This window comes from Stenella coeruleoalba, assembly GCF_951394435.1.
Source record: "Stenella coeruleoalba genome assembly, chromosome: 13".
Taxonomy (NCBI): domain Eukaryota; kingdom Metazoa; phylum Chordata; class Mammalia; order Artiodactyla; family Delphinidae; genus Stenella; species Stenella coeruleoalba.
This window is the reverse complement of record NC_137159.1, coordinates 45,155,337-45,172,890: the sequence shown is the minus strand read 5'-3', so window position 1 is coordinate 45,172,890 and position 17,554 is coordinate 45,155,337. Positions and strand designations below refer to the sequence as shown.

General features: G+C 36.8%; 1 protein-coding gene across 1 annotated transcript in view; it reads left to right on the top strand.

Annotated features, from left to right (window-relative positions):
- The window catches only part of ACYP2 (acylphosphatase 2), a 174,324-nt gene extending 167,019 nt beyond the window's left edge, over positions 1-7,305 (top strand). Inside the window, exon 4 of the mRNA XM_079941019.1 lies at positions 6,953-7,305. Within this exon, the coding sequence (XP_079797145.1) occupies positions 6,953-7,067 (115 nt within the window). The 3' untranslated portion in view covers positions 7,068-7,305. The remainder of the gene's footprint in view (positions 1-6,952) is intronic.
- Positions 7,306-17,554: the final 10,249 nt, after the last annotated feature.

Here is a 17,554-nt window from a genome sequence, read left to right as displayed (position 1 = left end):
GACCTGAATTTAAGCAAAAAAATTTTAATGAGGAACATAAACACTTGAACAAAAGTAGACAAAATTGTTACTTTTTTTAATACAGTTTTCTTGAAGTTTAATAATTTTTCGAAGTAATTCAAGAAGATCAGTCAAGAGAATGTATTTCTTTTTTCAAAAAGGAGATAGTTTGGTTTAAATCACTGTACTTGGTTTCTAAGTGGGTTTTTAAAAATAATTTACATAGATTTCTTTTTTTTCTTGCTTTATGAGAAATACTGATCAGCATATTGCTTCTTTGAAAAGGGGACTCAAATCACCCAATTCTTTGTGAGAAATAAATTAAAATTATTTAATTATTGACTTCACTTTATTCATAATCAATACTCTATTCATAAATACTCTTTTTTTTTTTTTTTTTTTTTTGGCGGTATGCGGGCCTCTCACTGTTGTGGCCTCTCCCGTTGTGGAGCACAGGCTCCGGACGCGCAGGCTCAGTAGTTGTGGCACACGGGCCCAGCCCCTCCACGGCATGTGGGATCTTCCCAGACCGGGGCACGAACCCATGTCCCCTGCATCGGCAGGTGGACTCTCAACCACTGCACCACCAGGGAAGCCCCATAAATACTTTTTATTCATAAATATTCATGAAAAAGTAAAAGCATATTGAATAATTTAAATACATATAACAAATTATTTTTAAATTTTTATTTTATATTGGAGTAGAGTTGATTAACAATGTTGTGTTAGTTTCAGGTGTACAGCAAAGTGATTCAGTTGTACATATACATGTATCTATTCTTTTTCAAATTTTTTTCCCATTTAGGTTATTACAGAAGACTGAGCAGAGTTCCCTATGCTATACAGTAGGCCCTTGTTGGTCATCTATTTTAAATATAGCAGTGTGTATATGTCAATCCCAACCTCCCAGTTTATCCCTCCTCTGCCCCCCCCCAGCCACCTTTTCCCTTTGGTAACCATAAGTTTGTTTTCTAAGTCTGTGAGTCTATTTCTGTTTTGTAGGTAAGTTCATTTATATCTTTTTTTTTTAGATTCCACATATAAGTGATATCATATGATATTTATCTTTCTCTGTCTCAGTTACTTCACTTAGTATGATAATCTCCAGGTCCAACCATGTTACTGGAAATGCATTATTTCATTCTTTTAATGGCTGAGTAATATTCTGTTGTATATATGTACCACATCTTCTTTATCCGTTCATCTGCTGATGGACATTTAGGTTACTTCTATGTCTTGGCTATCATAGACAGCGCTGCAATGAACATTGGAGTGCATGTATCCTTTCAAACCATGTTTCTCTCTGGATATATGCCCAGGAGGGGGATTGCTGGATCATATAGTAGCTCTATTTTTAGTTTTTTAAGGAACGTCCATACTGTTCTCCATAGTGGATGTACCGATTTACATTCCCACCAACAGTGAACCTCACTTTTCCCCACAACTTCTCCAGCATTTATTGTTTGTAGACTCTTTGATGATGTCCATTCTCACCAATGTGAGGTGATATCTCATTATACTTTTGATTTTCATTTCTCTAATAATTAGCGATGTTGAGCATCTTTTCATGTGCCTTTTGTTCATCTGTATGTCTTCTTTGGAGAAATGTCTATTCAGAGCTTCTGCCTATTTTTTGATTGGGTTGTTTGTTTTTTTGATATTGAGCTGCATGAACTGTTTGCAGGTTTTGGAGATTAATGCCTTGTCAGTCGCATCATTTTCAAATATTTTCTCCCATTCTGAGGGTTGTCTTTTCATTTTGTTTATGGTTTCCTTTGCTGTGCAAAAGCTTTTGAGTTTAATTAGGTCACATTTGTTTATTTTTGTTTTTATTTCCATTACTCTAGGAGATGTATCAAAAAAGATATTGTTGTGATTTATGTCAGACTGCTTTTCCTATGTTTTCCTCTAAGAGTTTTATAGTATCAGTTCTTACATTTAGGTCTTTAATCCATTTTGAGTTTATTTTTGTGTATGGTGTTAAAGAATGTTCTAATTTCATTTTTTTACATGTAGCTGTCCAGTTTTCCCAGCACCACTTATTGAAGAGACTGTCTTTTCCTCCATTGTACAATCTTGCCTCCTTTATTGTAGATTAATTGACCATAGGTGTATGGGTTTATTTCTGGGCTTTCTATCCTGTTCCATTGATCTATATTTCTGTTTTTGTGACAGTACCATACTGTCTTGATGGCTGTAGCTTTATAGTATAGTCTGAAGTCAGGGAGCCTGATTCCTCCAGCTCCGTTTTTCGTTCTCAAGATTGCTTTGGCTATTCGGGGTCTTTTGTGTCTTCATACAAATTAAGATTTTTTTGTTCTAGTTCTGTGAAAAATGCCATTGGTAATTTGATAGGGTTTGCACTGAATCTTTAGATTGCCGTGGGTAGTAAAGTCACTTTGAGAATATTGATTCTTCCAATCCAAGAAATGGTATATCTTTCCATCTGTTTGTGTCATCTTTGATTTCTTTCATTAGTGTCTTATAGTTTTTGGAGAACAGGACTTTTGTCTCCTTAGGTAGTTTATTCCTAGGTATTTTATTCTTTTTGAGGTGATGGTAAATGGGAGTGTTTCTTTACTTTCTCTTTCTGATCTTTCATTGTTAGTGTATAGGAATGCAAGAGATTTTTGTGCATTAATTTTGTATCCTGCAAATTTACCAAATTCATTGATGAGCTCTAGTAGTTTTCTCATCGCATCTTTACGATTTTCTATGTATAGTATCATGTTGTCTGCAAACAGTGACAGTTTTACATCTTTTCCAATTTGGATTCCTTTTATTTCTTTTTCTTCTCTAATTGCCATGGCTAGGACTTCCAAAACTATGTTGAATAAAAGTGGTGAACGTGGACATCCTTGTGTTGTTCCTGATCTTAGAGGAAATGCTTTCAGCTTTTCACCATTGAGAATGATGTTAGCTGTGGGTTTGTCATATATGGCCTTTATTATGTTGAGATATGTTCCCTCTATGCCCACTTTCAGGAGAGTTTTTATCACAAATGGGTGTTGAATTTTGTCAAAAGCTTTTTCTGCATCTATTGAGATGATCATATGGTTTTTATTCTTCAATTTGTTGATGTGTATCACACTGATTTGCAGATATTGAAAAATCTCCTGGTCTGGATCTTCCTGGACCAGGGCACAAACCCACATCCCCTGCATCGGCAGGCGGACTCCCAACCACTGCGCCACCAGGGAAGCCCTTTGTTGATGATTTTTGCATCTGTGTTCATCAGTGGTATTGGTCTGTAATTTTCTTTTTTCCTGGTATCTTTGTCTAGTTTTGGTATCAGGGTGATGAGGGCCTCAGAATAAGTGGGAGTGTTCCTTCCTCTGCAATTTTTTGGAATAGTCTGAAAAGGATAAACTTTTCTCTGAATGTTTGATAGAATTCACCTGTGAAGCCATCTAGTCCTGGACTTTTGTTTGTTGGGAGTTTTTAAATCATGGTTTCAATTTCAGTACTTGTGATGGGTCTGTTCATATTTTCTATTTCTTCCTGGTTCAGTCTTGGGAGATCGTACCTTTCTAAGAATTTGTCCATTTCTTCTAGGTTGTCCATTTTATTGGCATATAGTTGCTTGTAGTAGTTTCTTATGATCCTTTGTATTTCTGTGGTGTCCACTGTAACTTCTCCTTTTTCATTTCTAATTTTATTGATTTGAGTCCTCTTTTTTCTTGATGAGTCAGGCTAAAGTTTTATCAATTTTGTTTATCTTTTCAAAGAACTACATTTTAGTTTCATTGATCTTTTCTATTTTTTTCTTTGTCTCTATTTCATTTATTTCTGCTCTGATCTTTATGATTCCTTTCCTTTTACTAACTTTGGGTTTTGTTTGTTCTTCTTTCTCTAGTTGCTTTAGATGTAAGGTTAGATTGAGGAAAGAACCTCATTTTAGATGCCTATGTATGCACTCCAGTATCTAGAATATACCTTGCATACAGTGCTACTTAAATACTTATTGAATTGAATTAATGGGTACTATTGGATTATGTGGTTCTTTTACACATTAACGGGGAGTGGGAAAAAATATGTATCTCATTCCAATCACATCCTCACTAATTAGATAAAAATTTGTGTAAAAATTTGTGACTAGTTATTTTTTGGCTAGGAGAACTCTTATGTCTGCCATTTCCAGACCTGAGCCACCCCATTGCAAGGGCAGCACATGAAGAGTGAGGTCTTAGGGCTTGCCAAGTGACAGATGACCAGAATACTCCTAGGTGAGTAGGCACGTCAGGCAAGACAGTTCCTAGCAACACGGATGACATATGTGGAGCCATGGCACAGAGTGGCCCTCCCCCTACACATACACACACACACAGTGTAAACAGAGCTGACTCACCTAACAGCATGACCATTCTGCTCCTACTAGTGGTGTAAATTCCTCCTTGGCCATAGGTCTAGCCAGTGAAGAAGTTCTTGGTGGTGTTGAAGATCAACTACAGGTAGATAGTCAAGCTCTCAACTAGTTAAATACACAGAGCTCAGGTGGATTAGTCATTGCAGCTTTGATGTCCACTAGTCCAAGTCCTGGACTCAGTGGTTCAAGTTCCTCTCTTATTCTCACTGGAGCCCATTCAAATATGGGTTTCACTCCACCAACACTGTTCTTGTCAAGGTCATCAGTGGCCCCTGTGTTACTAAACACAATGGTCAATTCTCAGTCCTCACCTTACTTGACCTGCTGGCAATGTTGCCCCAGTTGATCTCTCACTGTTCCCAGAGGGCTTCATTTGACTCTCAGGACACAATGCTCTCCCAGTTTTTCTCCTACCTCACTGGATGCTTTCTTTTCCTCTGCTGGTTCTTCTTCTACTTCCTGAGCTCTTAACATTGGGATGCCCTACAGTGCAGTCTGTGGACCTCTTTCCTTTTCTATCTACATTCACTTTCTTGGTGATCCCACCAATTCTTATGGCTTTCAATGCTATCTACAGACAAATTCCAAATTTCATCTCTCCAGATTCATAGATCCAGCTGCCTACTCAACATCTCATTTAGATGTTTAACAGACATTTCAAATTTAACATTCCATAACTGAACTTCTGATCTTTCCCCCAAATCTGCTCTTCTCACAGTCTCTCCATTTCAGTAAATGACAATTCCATCCTGTAGTTTTTCAAACCAATTGTAGTTTTTCAAACCAATAACCCCGGTATCATCCTTCAGTCTCCTCTTTTTCTCACACCCACATCCAATCTGTCAGCAAATCCATTGACTATACCTTCACAGTATATCCAGAATCTGATCACTGTCACCACCACCACTGCTCCTACCCTGGGCAAGTTACTTAACTCTTCTGTGTCTCTTTCCTCATCAGTAACTTAGGAGGACTAATGGACTATAGCTTACAGGGTTAATGTGTGGATTAAAGGAAATAGTGTATGTAAAGAATTTAGCACAGTGCTGAGCAAACAGGTAGTGCTTCATAAATGTTAGCTTTTATTTCTACTGGCCTTTCTTTTCTAGAAGGTTTCAAGAAGATTTGACTGGTAATGTTGAAGCCATCAGCCGTTTTCATAATAACTGAACTTCATTCTTCAACACATGCAATTTTGATTTTTAAGATTTCAACTAAATGAGTTGAAGAAAAGAAAATGTTGCTGTGCTGATGGCTTAGCTTATGAAAAAGAAAAAAATAAAAGCTCACCTTACCCAGAAAAATTGTCACAAATAAGAATCAAAAAGGGGGTTAAAACAAACTACTATTTGTAAAATAAATAAGATACAAGGATGTAATGTACAGCACAGGGAACATAGACAATATTTTATAATAACTTTAAGTGGAGTGTAATCTATAAAAATATTGAATCACTATGTTGTACACCTGAAACTAATATAATATTGTAAATCCACTATATGCCAATAATAGAGTTAAATAACACAAGGGCAATCTTGAATCATTGTCATTCTTCTCCAGCCTGATTAAGAGTAATTTTCAGCTAGTCAGACAACTTTAGCTTAGAAAATATTCTTAATTCAACGTTATGTGAGATTGTTACATATGATACTGCACAGCTGTACACAGCACTAGCTTCACAACCTCAAAGACTTTTGGGAATATGAGGAAACTTGTAGACTGTTTCTACAACTGGGATAACAGCCATCATTTGTATAAAACTGCCTCCTATTATTATTAACCTGTAGTCCCACTTAATCTGAAACGCCAACTAATTATTAGTAGGTAGAAAGATTCTGGAAAATCCTTAACAATATCTGAGGTGTTAGCAATATTACAGTAATCTTGGAATTTATATGAAGCATCTCATTAAGTACCAAATGTATAAATTATCACTTATTAGTGATATCACTAATGTGTCTAAATTAGACACATGATATCACTAATAAGAAAAAACACTATATAAGCAGAAAAAGTTTCAGAACATTTACTGTCTCTTTAATGCACTTTGCTAATATATATGGTAAGAAGTGGTTTTTGAATAGATAAGAAAAATATTCATCTAATTTTATTTTAATGTTTAAATAAAGAATAAATGTGATTTTTCCCATATTCTTTCATTCTTTCTCTCTCTCTCATTCTGCACATACATATATATAATCTACCATGTGCTGGGTAAGGAGAAAAACTCATGGTGCATTGTTTTTCTTCTTTATAAAAATATTTTTATCCTTTTGCATACAAGAGCTAGGTAGTAATGGCATCGGATGTTTTAAGAGGAGGGAAATAACCCCAATATGAAATCATGCGGAGTTGACTGTGCTTAATTTGTCATTAGCTTGTCTTTGTCCACATTTAATTATATGTTAAACTCTGTGGTATTCTGATATAAAATTTTCACGTTGTACAAATCATGTATATATTTCACATCATATGCAGAAGTTACTTAGTAAATGTAAACTCCCATTATTGCTCATAGTGGGATCATTTTAGCTAGTCTATATATACTGAAATGCTAATTTTTATTTATTTGTGTATTTTTTGTAGGAAGTCCTGGCTGAGCAATGTTGGAAGTCCTAGTTCTCGCATCGATCGCACGACCTTTTCCAATGAAAAAACCATCTCTAAACTTGAATACTCTAATTTTACTATTCGATACTAATAGGAGAAAAATTAAAATTGTAACGCTCATACTGCACAAAAGACACTATGTATTCTTAAGTCTATATACTACAATGATAGTAGCAGAGTAGGGTAAAAAAAAGGAACTTTCTGTTCTGAAAGCTACAACATTATATGTTACTAAAAATGTCTGACACTGAAATAGTTTTGCTCAAATATGTTTTTAACAAGCCAAAACTTAGCGTTCTAAAATTTAAAATGTCATTACAAAATATTTAATATTTAATATTTTACTGTATTTAAACTTGTCTCTTGGAATCTTTAATTCTAATATTATGGCATACATGTTATTTGGCTGGACATAAAATAAAGTTAACCATGTAAAAATTATTTTTAGGTATTGTCTGAATTGCATTCTAAAATCTCTGAATAATAATTTGTTATTAAAGTTGAATAATTTGTTTAATAACAACAACAACAAAATAACCAGTAGTTAGAGATAAATGTATATGATGATCAGCATAGCCCTAAAATCAATAGTTTCAAAAACTCTGGTTAAATGAGAACATGACTCAGTACTTCGGTTGGAGGTACTTAATGCTTTCTAGGAACTATATTGTTCTGTACAGTGAACAGATGAGTGAAGAACCCACACTGGTAGTGTAGCAAGCTGCAAGGTTTATATCCACAAACACCCACAATGGATGGCCTATGAACCAGAAAAGGAACTGAGAGTCTAAATAAATCATACTATCCCCCAAACTTGGCCTATCATCCAGGGATTTTCACATACAGTTGATAATTAAGCAACATAGTATTTTAAGGGGAAGGTTTATTTCTATACTACAGAATTATACTCTGGAAAATGGGAGACCTTTAACTCAAAATACTGGGGAATTTCAAATTTGTAGGTATATACTTACATATTCCTTCAATGATTTACAAGCTTTTATAACAATGGAATCCATTAAAACAAAGGTTTACATGGAATTTTATACATAAAGCAAGTGGAAAAGGACTAGAATGATTGAAATCGGGGTCCGTGGAGCCCTGCACACTTGGTCTCAGTTTTCCCTCCCACATCTTGTCCTCAGCAATTGTCCAATAATTTCAAATGCCTTGGGAATACAGGCTAGAAACCACCATCCTGTATCTATGGAACAAATCTCTATTGCTACACTCCATGGCATACAGAAAGAATTCAGGCCTCTCTTCTCTACCTGCTGCAAGATTAGAAGTAAGGAGATGAAGCATGGGCTGACTTTTGTTCACTTGAATGGTTAATTCGATGATAATATTGATATCAAATGTATATAAGCAGACAATACAACTTTAGGGAATGACATTTTTTTTTAACTTTCCAAATACACTTAAAGGAGTAAAGAACTTTCCTACTTTTTTAATACCATCACCACGTAAAGGAGACTCAACTGTGTTATTCGTTTGGGTTTTCCTCTCCCTTTATTTCCCCACTCCTGATTCAAGGAAGGTCGACAAGTCTTTAGCTCCTTTATCTCAAGGAGGGTTTTGGTGCCAGATTCCCTGAAGACGACTTTCCTTCCAAGGTTTCATTTTAAAGGGAGCATTATGCTGTGAGTTGAGGAGAAAGACAAACACTGTGCCTTTAGCAGGTAAAAGAGAAGCAGAAGTGGCAAGAGCCAAGGGGACAACGAGATTATCCAAGACTTTGGAAAGGGACCAAAGGCAATGTATTTACCAAGAGATGGAGACCTGTGCCTTTCTCCCCAGTAGCACCTCTGGGGGATGGCCAAATCTGAGAAGGAAACAGCTGTGGTCCACCCAGAGAAGCTAGATCCCAAGCCCAGGGGCGTCCAGTCCTAGCAAGATTCCTATCCCCAAAAGTGCTGCAAAGCATCCTGACCGCAAGGGACCATGGTGGCTTGGATGGTAGTCATGGTAACTGGTATGGACAAGAGACTAGAGAAGTCTTTCCTGAATGTTCTCTCTACATTAGGCCCTTTACATGATCCTTTTGAGAGAGGGTACAAAGCACCAGGGATGAAAGACTTAACTTCTCACCTCCCAGACAGGATGGGACTTGAAGCAGGCTCAATTTGACTTATGGAAAATAAATAATTTCTTGCACAGTCAAGTTGAAAATAAAATCTGTATCTCTACACATAGGAAGGCCAAATGATTTTAGAAAAATATGATCTCAGAAGTGACACCAATATGTCACTTTATTACCCTGATTTCCTCTGGTAGTTCCCTTCCCCAATCTCTTTATAAGAAAATCACACTTTACTGGCACAATCTTCTAACTGCACAAAGTGAATCACATTAGTCAAGGTTGCTTAATGATTAATACATAACCAAGTTCTATTACGGGATGAAAAATATTGTAAATAATGATTAAAAATGGGTGTTCATAAATGGATAGAAAGCAAGAGAAAAAAAGGTAAAGCAATTTCAAAAATGTGTTGAGACCAGATAGCACATCTGAACAGTAAACTTAACGTGTCATATTTCATATTGAACTTACACAGGGACTTTTAAATTTACATATTTTAGATAATAACAAACTCTGACAGGTTTAATTTTGCCAGAATTAGGCATTTTAAAAACCAACTAAGCAAAAGATGGGTCTCTACTTCAATGACTGTCAGCCAGGAGTCTCAACACCCCACATGCCCACAACCTCCTCAAGAAACAACACATCAGAATTAGGGGTATATGATTTGTTAAAGCATGTAACTATTTTTCATATTTATAAAAATATGCCTATCTTTTAAAGCACTTGGCTGGAGGGAAGATGCAAAAGACAGACTCTTTAGCAGTCTGGGTGCATAGAAGCAACAGGGGTGTAGTAGAAACAGGAGATTTTTCTATTAAGAAGACTGTGGGCTTCTAAGCTTGAGAAGAAGCAATTCAACTTTCATGTGAGGCTGGGAATCTCTAGGTACAGGGGAATTCCCTGCAGCCTGAAGAAGGCTTGTGCTTCAAAAGTAGGTGCTTATGTTAACAAAGAGCACAGAAGCACTGAAGGGGGAACTAAGAGGTGCAGGGTGGATATGGCCACAACACCCACTAGTTTGACTTTTCTGGAAGTTGGTCACCATTTTCACAATGAAATATTTTCAACTTTGTGTATCGAAGGAATCTTTCAGAAGCACCTGTCTCTAAACCCATAAAGACAACAGAAAAAGCAATCCAATTCCAAAATTTAGCTTGTATTTGGAAATATATAGTCCACAAATATTTTTAATATAGTACTTCTCCCTGGCCTCCATTAATACAGATATCAAAGAATGTTTGCTACTTGTTAAAAGGACGAGATTTTCATGTCTGGAACTAATTTTGGGAACTGAATATAGGCAGTGTGGTATGGTAGAGGATATTCTGCTCTAGGAATCAGAACACCTGCATTCTGGGCCCAGCCCACCCATTAATTAGCTGTGTGCCTAGGTGCCCTCAATGGCAAAGTCAAGAATTAGGACTTCTCCCAGGATTCCAGTAAGACAGAGACCTCCCAGGAAGTGGTACCAGGAGAACTACAGAAAGGCAGTGAGGAAGCTGGGCAGCCAACAGTCCCAATCAGACCAGGCCTACTCTCATCTCTTTCCTATATTAGGATTCTCCATAAGACGTATTTTGAGAAGAATTCTGCCTCAAACAAAAAACTGCAAAGAAACAAAAACAACAAAGACACCGAATTTAGCATCCGGGGTCTTTTCTAAATTTTTATAAATTCTAAACTCAAATGCATTGCCCATTCTCTTGATTACTTTTGTCAAGCCAGTGTGGTAGGTATACTTTATCTGTAGCCATTTCCATTTTTGTGACAACTGAGCATTGAAAATAAATTTTTCTTTTTCATAGTGGCCTCCATAAGGGTTCATGATAACTAAAATATTTCTGAAAGTGATTTTCTGTTGTCTTTTGTTTCTATTTTGATGTTACCAAAATTTTAAAAATATGCAAGAGAAAATACAAATATATAATTAGTGGCTTAATTAAAAAGTGTTTTATAAGCATATCTTGAAGATTTTAACTTAACATTTAGAATTATGTGTAAAAGGTAATTTTCCTCTTCTTAACAGGTTCAAGTGGTTTTGAATAAAACCAAAGTCTGATGAAAATTTAAAATTTTAGAATTAAAAAGTCTAGTTACTGTGTGATCTCATTAGCAGATTTTTCTGTAGAAAGTGGGTTCTTCCCTCTTCTAGAGAGCAAGATTTATGCTTTCTCCTCCACTGAAAGGACAGTATACCTTCTTGGTTGGATGTCTAAGATACTTCTTTCATCCTTAAACTACATTTTTCTTTCATTAGTTTTATTTTCCATGTTGCCACAGTGAACTGTTCAAGAATCAGTGAATGCAAGTTTCCAATGTGGTATCTTTTTTTTTCTTCTAGTTTTTTACAAATACTAGAAGAGACATAGAGAAAGAGAAGATGCAGGAAATTCATTGTATTGGAAATGTGGTGTCTGTTTCAAAACAGTTCTAAAGATCAAGGATCATAGTCAGTCATTTGACCATTTGCAAGTATTAAAGCAGAATTTCCACTGAATTCAGTGCATATTAATCTGGATTAAGAACATGCCTGCAATATTTCACCAGGAAATTGGCATAAAGTGGGTAGATGGTATGTACCATTATTTCTGAGCTGCTGTATCTACAACAATTAGAAAAAGATGAGACAGAAATCCTTCTCCTCAGGTATTATTTTCCAGGGTAGGAAAAGAAGAATCAACCCTTCTCTCCCTTCTCTGAACCCAACTACTATTCTTTCTCCACTGATTGGGATAATAAAACTACATCACAGCACACAGGGGAGAGAAGGAACAGGTAGTAGCCAATTGGGTAGTCCCCTTACTTAAAGCATGGAAGCCAAGGCAAGGTAGCTCTGCAAGTGTTCCTTTTATAATTATTCATACTGTATACCTTATTTTATATATCCTATATCTATGGTGTATTTCATAATTTTTTTAAAAATGTAAGGTTCCTGAAAATCTCATAACAACAGCAAAATACTGGATTAGGGCAGATCAACCATTCTAATATTCGAAGGTTTTAGACCTGAGAGGGATAAACTGTCTGTTGGCAAATGCCAGTGTATAACCAAACTCGCCTCATTAAAAGATGAATAAATGGGAAAAAAAAAAATCATCTTGAAATTCAAAACAGCACTACAGCCAAGGTAAATGGAATAATACCCCTTAGAATCAGAGGAAGTACCTATCTCTAAAAGTTATTTATTATAGGAAAAAATAAAATTTCAGGAAACATCTGCATATGTTCTCAATAGTGTATAATGAAGGTTGATCTTTGAAAGAAGAGCAGGGAGCCACTGGGGAGAATTTGTTCAGATTAAAATAAAATATATGGATTAAGGAAAATTAGTTGAAACATAAAATTCCATTCTGGAATTAGTAACTGGTAAATCTCAACAGTGATACAGAGCTGTGATTGTCAAACCCAGCTGATTATCAGAATTACCTCGGGAGCATTTTAAATAGACTTATTTATTACTAGGCTCCACCCCATACCTAATGAATCAGGATCTTCCAAGGGTTTTGTCCCTGAATCTCCAAGTTTAAAAATGTCAGGTGATTTTAACAGTCTGGCAGTTTCAGGAAACACTGGTAAAGAGAATAATCTAAAAAGTTCATCAGGAAAAAGAGATGAAAATGTGAAAAAGAAAATTATTAATTTAGAAGAAAGAGCACTTATCTAACCCATCAATAAATTAATGATAGAAATTCATCGGGAAAAAGCAGAATAATTGAAAGAGAAGGAAAAATCAGTTATGATAGAAGAAAACTTTCTTAACGTATATAACTATAACCTATACAGTATAAAGTTATACAGTTAGGAACAACTTAGGTTTTAAGCAAAAATTACTGAAAATCAGCCCATACATAAAGCATGGCTAAAAAATTAATTATTAAGATAAACAAAAAACCTCTAGCATTCACTTTAACAAGGACCTAATTGCTGCCCAGTAACTGTTCTGTTTCTCTAACCCATTCACTCTCCCACCCTCCTAGACAACCATTTCACACCTACTCCTCACTCAGCCTTGGCTGTGATTTCTATTTCCAGCAGAAGAGAACTTCCCCCAAGCTTCTACCATTGCATTTACCTACCTACCCACATTTGTGCCCAAGTACTTCCTCTACCTTCCTGCCTGTTACCATAGGCAAATTGTCTGGACACCTGGATGCCATAGCCACAAGGATGCTGCTCCTACCATTCTCACTTCCGCACCATCAATTTTTGTTTTCTATTGAATTAGTCTCTCCTACCCGTCTATACACATGCTGTTATTTGTTCCTCTCTTGACTCTTCCAACTACGGCCACATACCTCTTCCATTTATGGATAAACTCCTGGAAAATAGTTGTCTACACTTGCTGGAATCCAATCCCTCCACTCTCAAATCTGTTTCCATCATGCTTTTGCTCCCCCACCTGTTAACACTCCGCATATTACCCCTAATGATTTCAGTTCAGCGTTTCTAACTCCACTGGGCAGTTCTCTGTCCTCCTCTTTACTTTAACCCATCAGTACTTGTTTTCACTTGGCTTCCTGGACATCACACTTTCTTGATTTTCCTTTTACCTCATTATTCACACCTTTTCAGTCTTCTTTTGTGTGATTCCTCCTCATTTCTACAATCTCAAATTTGGAGGATCTGAGAGCTCAGGCCCTGGACATCTTCTCTTCTTAATCTGTACTCATCTCTCTGGTAATATTATCCAGTCTCATAAATTTAAATATTATGTACATGTTGACAACTCCAAAATTTACATCTCCCATCCAGGCTTATTCTCTCAACTCCAGGTTCATCTAACCCACAGCCTAGTCCATTTCCAATTGGACTTCTATTAGACATCTCGAATTTTAATGTCCCAAAATGAGTTCCTAATTTGCTCCTCTCACAGACTTACTTCACCTCAGCTGATGGCTCCTCCTACAAACTCTACACCTTTGTAGATGGTGGCAACACCTCATTTTGAGATACTTAAGGCCAAAACTCAGGGCTAAAAAAATTCATCATTGGCTTTTCTGTTATTCATTCCCCTGTTGTCTCTGTCTTCAAACGTCCATAATCTGCTTAAAAATAATCCAGTAGGAAGAAGGGAGGGCCAGAAAGTGGATGGAGGTATAGATAAGACATGATTAAACATGAGTTGACAGCCACTATGTGGCTCACAGAGGTTCCATAAACCATTCCCTCTCTTTTTGTTTGTTTATATTTTCCACAGTAAAAAGTTTAAAAATATATGCTCAAATCTGAGCATCTCTCACTAACTCTAAGGCAACACCCTTGATCTCAGTCATCATATAACAGCCTCCTAATTGAACTCCTTGCTTCTGCCTTTTCCCTTCTTCAGTCTATACTCAACACAGCATTGAGGGATACTGTTAAAAAGGAAATCAGATCATGTCACTCCTCAGCTCGAAACCCTCTGATAGAAATCTTACTCTCAGTAAAAGCCCAGATCATTCCTGGGCCCTAAACAATGTGGCCTCCCCTTGTTTTGTTGACCTTACCTCCTGCTGCTCTCCCTCGCTCCCCGGGCTCCAGCTACAAGGAACTCCTTGCTGTTCCTTGAATGCCCCAGGCACCCTCTGTGCCCAGCCCTTTCCACTTACTATCTTCTCTGACTTGAATGCTCTTCTCCCAGACATCCACAGATATCACTTGCTTTTTCTCTTTGGGTAAATGTCACTTTATCAATGAGTCCTTCCCTGGCCACACTATTTAAATTGTCAAACACTCACTCCCCAAACTCCCTATTTACTTCTCTCCTTTACTTTCTCTATGGTGGTTATTACCATCTAACTAATATTCCATATTTTCTTTCATCCCAATGTAAGCTACATTAGGGCAGGAATTTGTGGAAGTTTGTACCCTGCTGTATCTGTAGCATCTACAATAATGCATGGCCATAGTAAGTGCCCAATAGTATTTGTTGAGTTAAATACAGGAAAAGAAATATTCCTCCAAGGGCTTAAACTATTGTAAGATGACAGAGTTAAGACTGCATATTCATGATAATATATAAAAAAAACAGGTTAAATTCCTCTATAACAATTCCTCACATAAGCCAAGCACAGACACATAGAATAGACATATAGAATAAGGTGACAAAAACTTCCATTATTATCCACAATATAGTGATGGATTTAATCTCCCCTTGTAAACAACCAGAACACTGGACAAAATACATGGAACAACTGTTTTCAGGCAGTGTACAACAGGCAGTGCAGGACCGTGATCCCTGAGAAAAGGGGAGCAAATGAAGTGAGTCCTGAAATTGCCACAATTTTCCACCTAAAGGTGATTTCCAGACTGCAAGAGCAGGAAGGGAAAATCCAAACAGGACCTGGACGCCTTGCTAAAGAGCAGAGACAGAGGATGGAGGCTAGGTTACATATGGCTAGTGGCTACCATATTGGAGAGCACAACCCTAGATTGATGGGGGAAAATGGAAATAAATCCACTGAAATTGGACAGTGGTTATCTCCAGCTGGTAAGATTTTGCTTTATTTATATCTATGTTTACCAAATTTTTCTAGAATAAGTATGTATCCCTTTTATAATATGAGGGGGAAAAAAACTATTTAAAAGTGTATACATTAAATTCCTAATACCTAATTTGGACTGATAAGTGGTGATTTCACCAGAAAATTTTTAGAATTAAACTATAATAGTATAAAAATTGAATTAGCACTTAATCCTTAAAAGCAGTGTCTTTCTCTGGATAGAAATTCCTCTGCCAACAGAGTTTAGCAATGGAAATCTCATTTTACTTTAAGGAAATCAGTTTTAAGTTTTCATGTTAAAGTGAAATCGGTAGTGTCTTTACAACAACAATATTTTGTTTGCACAGTGATGGATCTCGATAGGATTATTTGTAAGAAATACAAGAAAAGACATTCTATCTCAGAGACAAAATGGAATTCTCTGACAATATAAAAATCTGTTAAATGTTGAAACTTTCAGTCATTTGTCTAATTGTATATCATAACTAAAAGGGAAAGAATTTGTACTTCAGTTGCATAAAATTTAACAAATATTTTAATAATTATAGAAAATAAAATTAATTTAATGGGCCTAAACGGAGATGAATAAAATTAATATTAGATTTAATATTAGATATTTTTAGAAAGTTAAGGGGAAATACTGTAAATTCTTCCAATCTGTCTATGACGTCCTTACATTCCTTCCTTCATACCAATTTGCTTCAATTTAGCAACAATAAAACCTCTTAATTGGCCCCATTAGTGCCTACAATATGCAGTCTGAATAATACATTTGAGACATCAGCATTCTGGTGTTTAGGCTGTAGCTTAACTCTGATTTTTAAAAGAATGCCAATGTCCCATTCATTTTATTGTTTCGTTCACTGTTTGAAAAGAGAGTGGGAAAAAAACCCATTAGCTCTTCTGAAATGTCAGCAAACGTGGGTAACTCTAAATGTTTAGAGCTGTCAATCCGTGGCACATCACATGTCTTTAATTCAGCAGCCTGTGTATACGTGGGCATCGTTGCCAGCCATGAGTTCAAACTCTTTACTAATACAAGTTTAAATTCTACCTAGCATATCCTTCACTACTAAAAGTTCGGCTGCATTAAAAAACTAACCATTTTTAAGACAAAGCTTGGGTGTATTAAGCAGTATTCACATGAGTAAATTTGAAAATATCGCCGAGGTGTGAAAGAGATCATTTTAATGTAAATATTTTCCCAAACCATAACGTGCATTGTTTTTGAAGTGCTGGTTGTCCCTGAGTAGCTCACAATTTCAATAGAAAACAAGACATTCACAAACACACACCTAGAGTAAAATTCCAAGGTAATAAACAAATGATGTCATGGTACTATAGTCTGTGTGGTGGAAGTCCTGGAATTAAGGTCTGATATTGTGTGCTTCCTTGATATCTGACGACATCGGGAGGGTCTCAAATGGCCTATAACTACAAGTTCTCTTTGCCAGCCTGCTCCCAGGGAAAGGGTCCTGTAGCCAAACAACCCTCTTTACAAGAGGCCAGATGCACTTCCTGCTGATCCCGGGGTACCAAGTTTCAGTTCCCTGCCAGCCTGCAAAATTATTCAAACAAGCCAATCACATCCCCCGGTGGGAACCAGGGTGACCTCATCCTCTTGACCCTCCAAACCAGCCTCCCACAGCCCGTGGCTGTCCACTCTGTTCTGGAGTGCAGCTCCCATGTGGCTCTGTGTGGCGTGGCATCCTGTCCCCTCGGCTGTGAGCACACATGCCTGATAAACTGCTGCTAGTATCATCTGTCCTGTCCAGTGTCAGGTGTCATGGGTTCAGCCACCCACGTAACCCCAGGGCACGAACCTCTCCTTCATGAGCAAGGTGAATAGGAGGTGATTGGAACAGGCTGTGAACCTTAGTACTGTAAAAGATCTGGTTTTAGAAAATAGATCCTTACAATGGCTGTCTAAAAAGGTTTTGTGAAGTAGGTAATTCTGGATGGAGAATGGTGTTGAGAACTTGGTTGTGCCTGTGGCTTTGGTCTCATTTC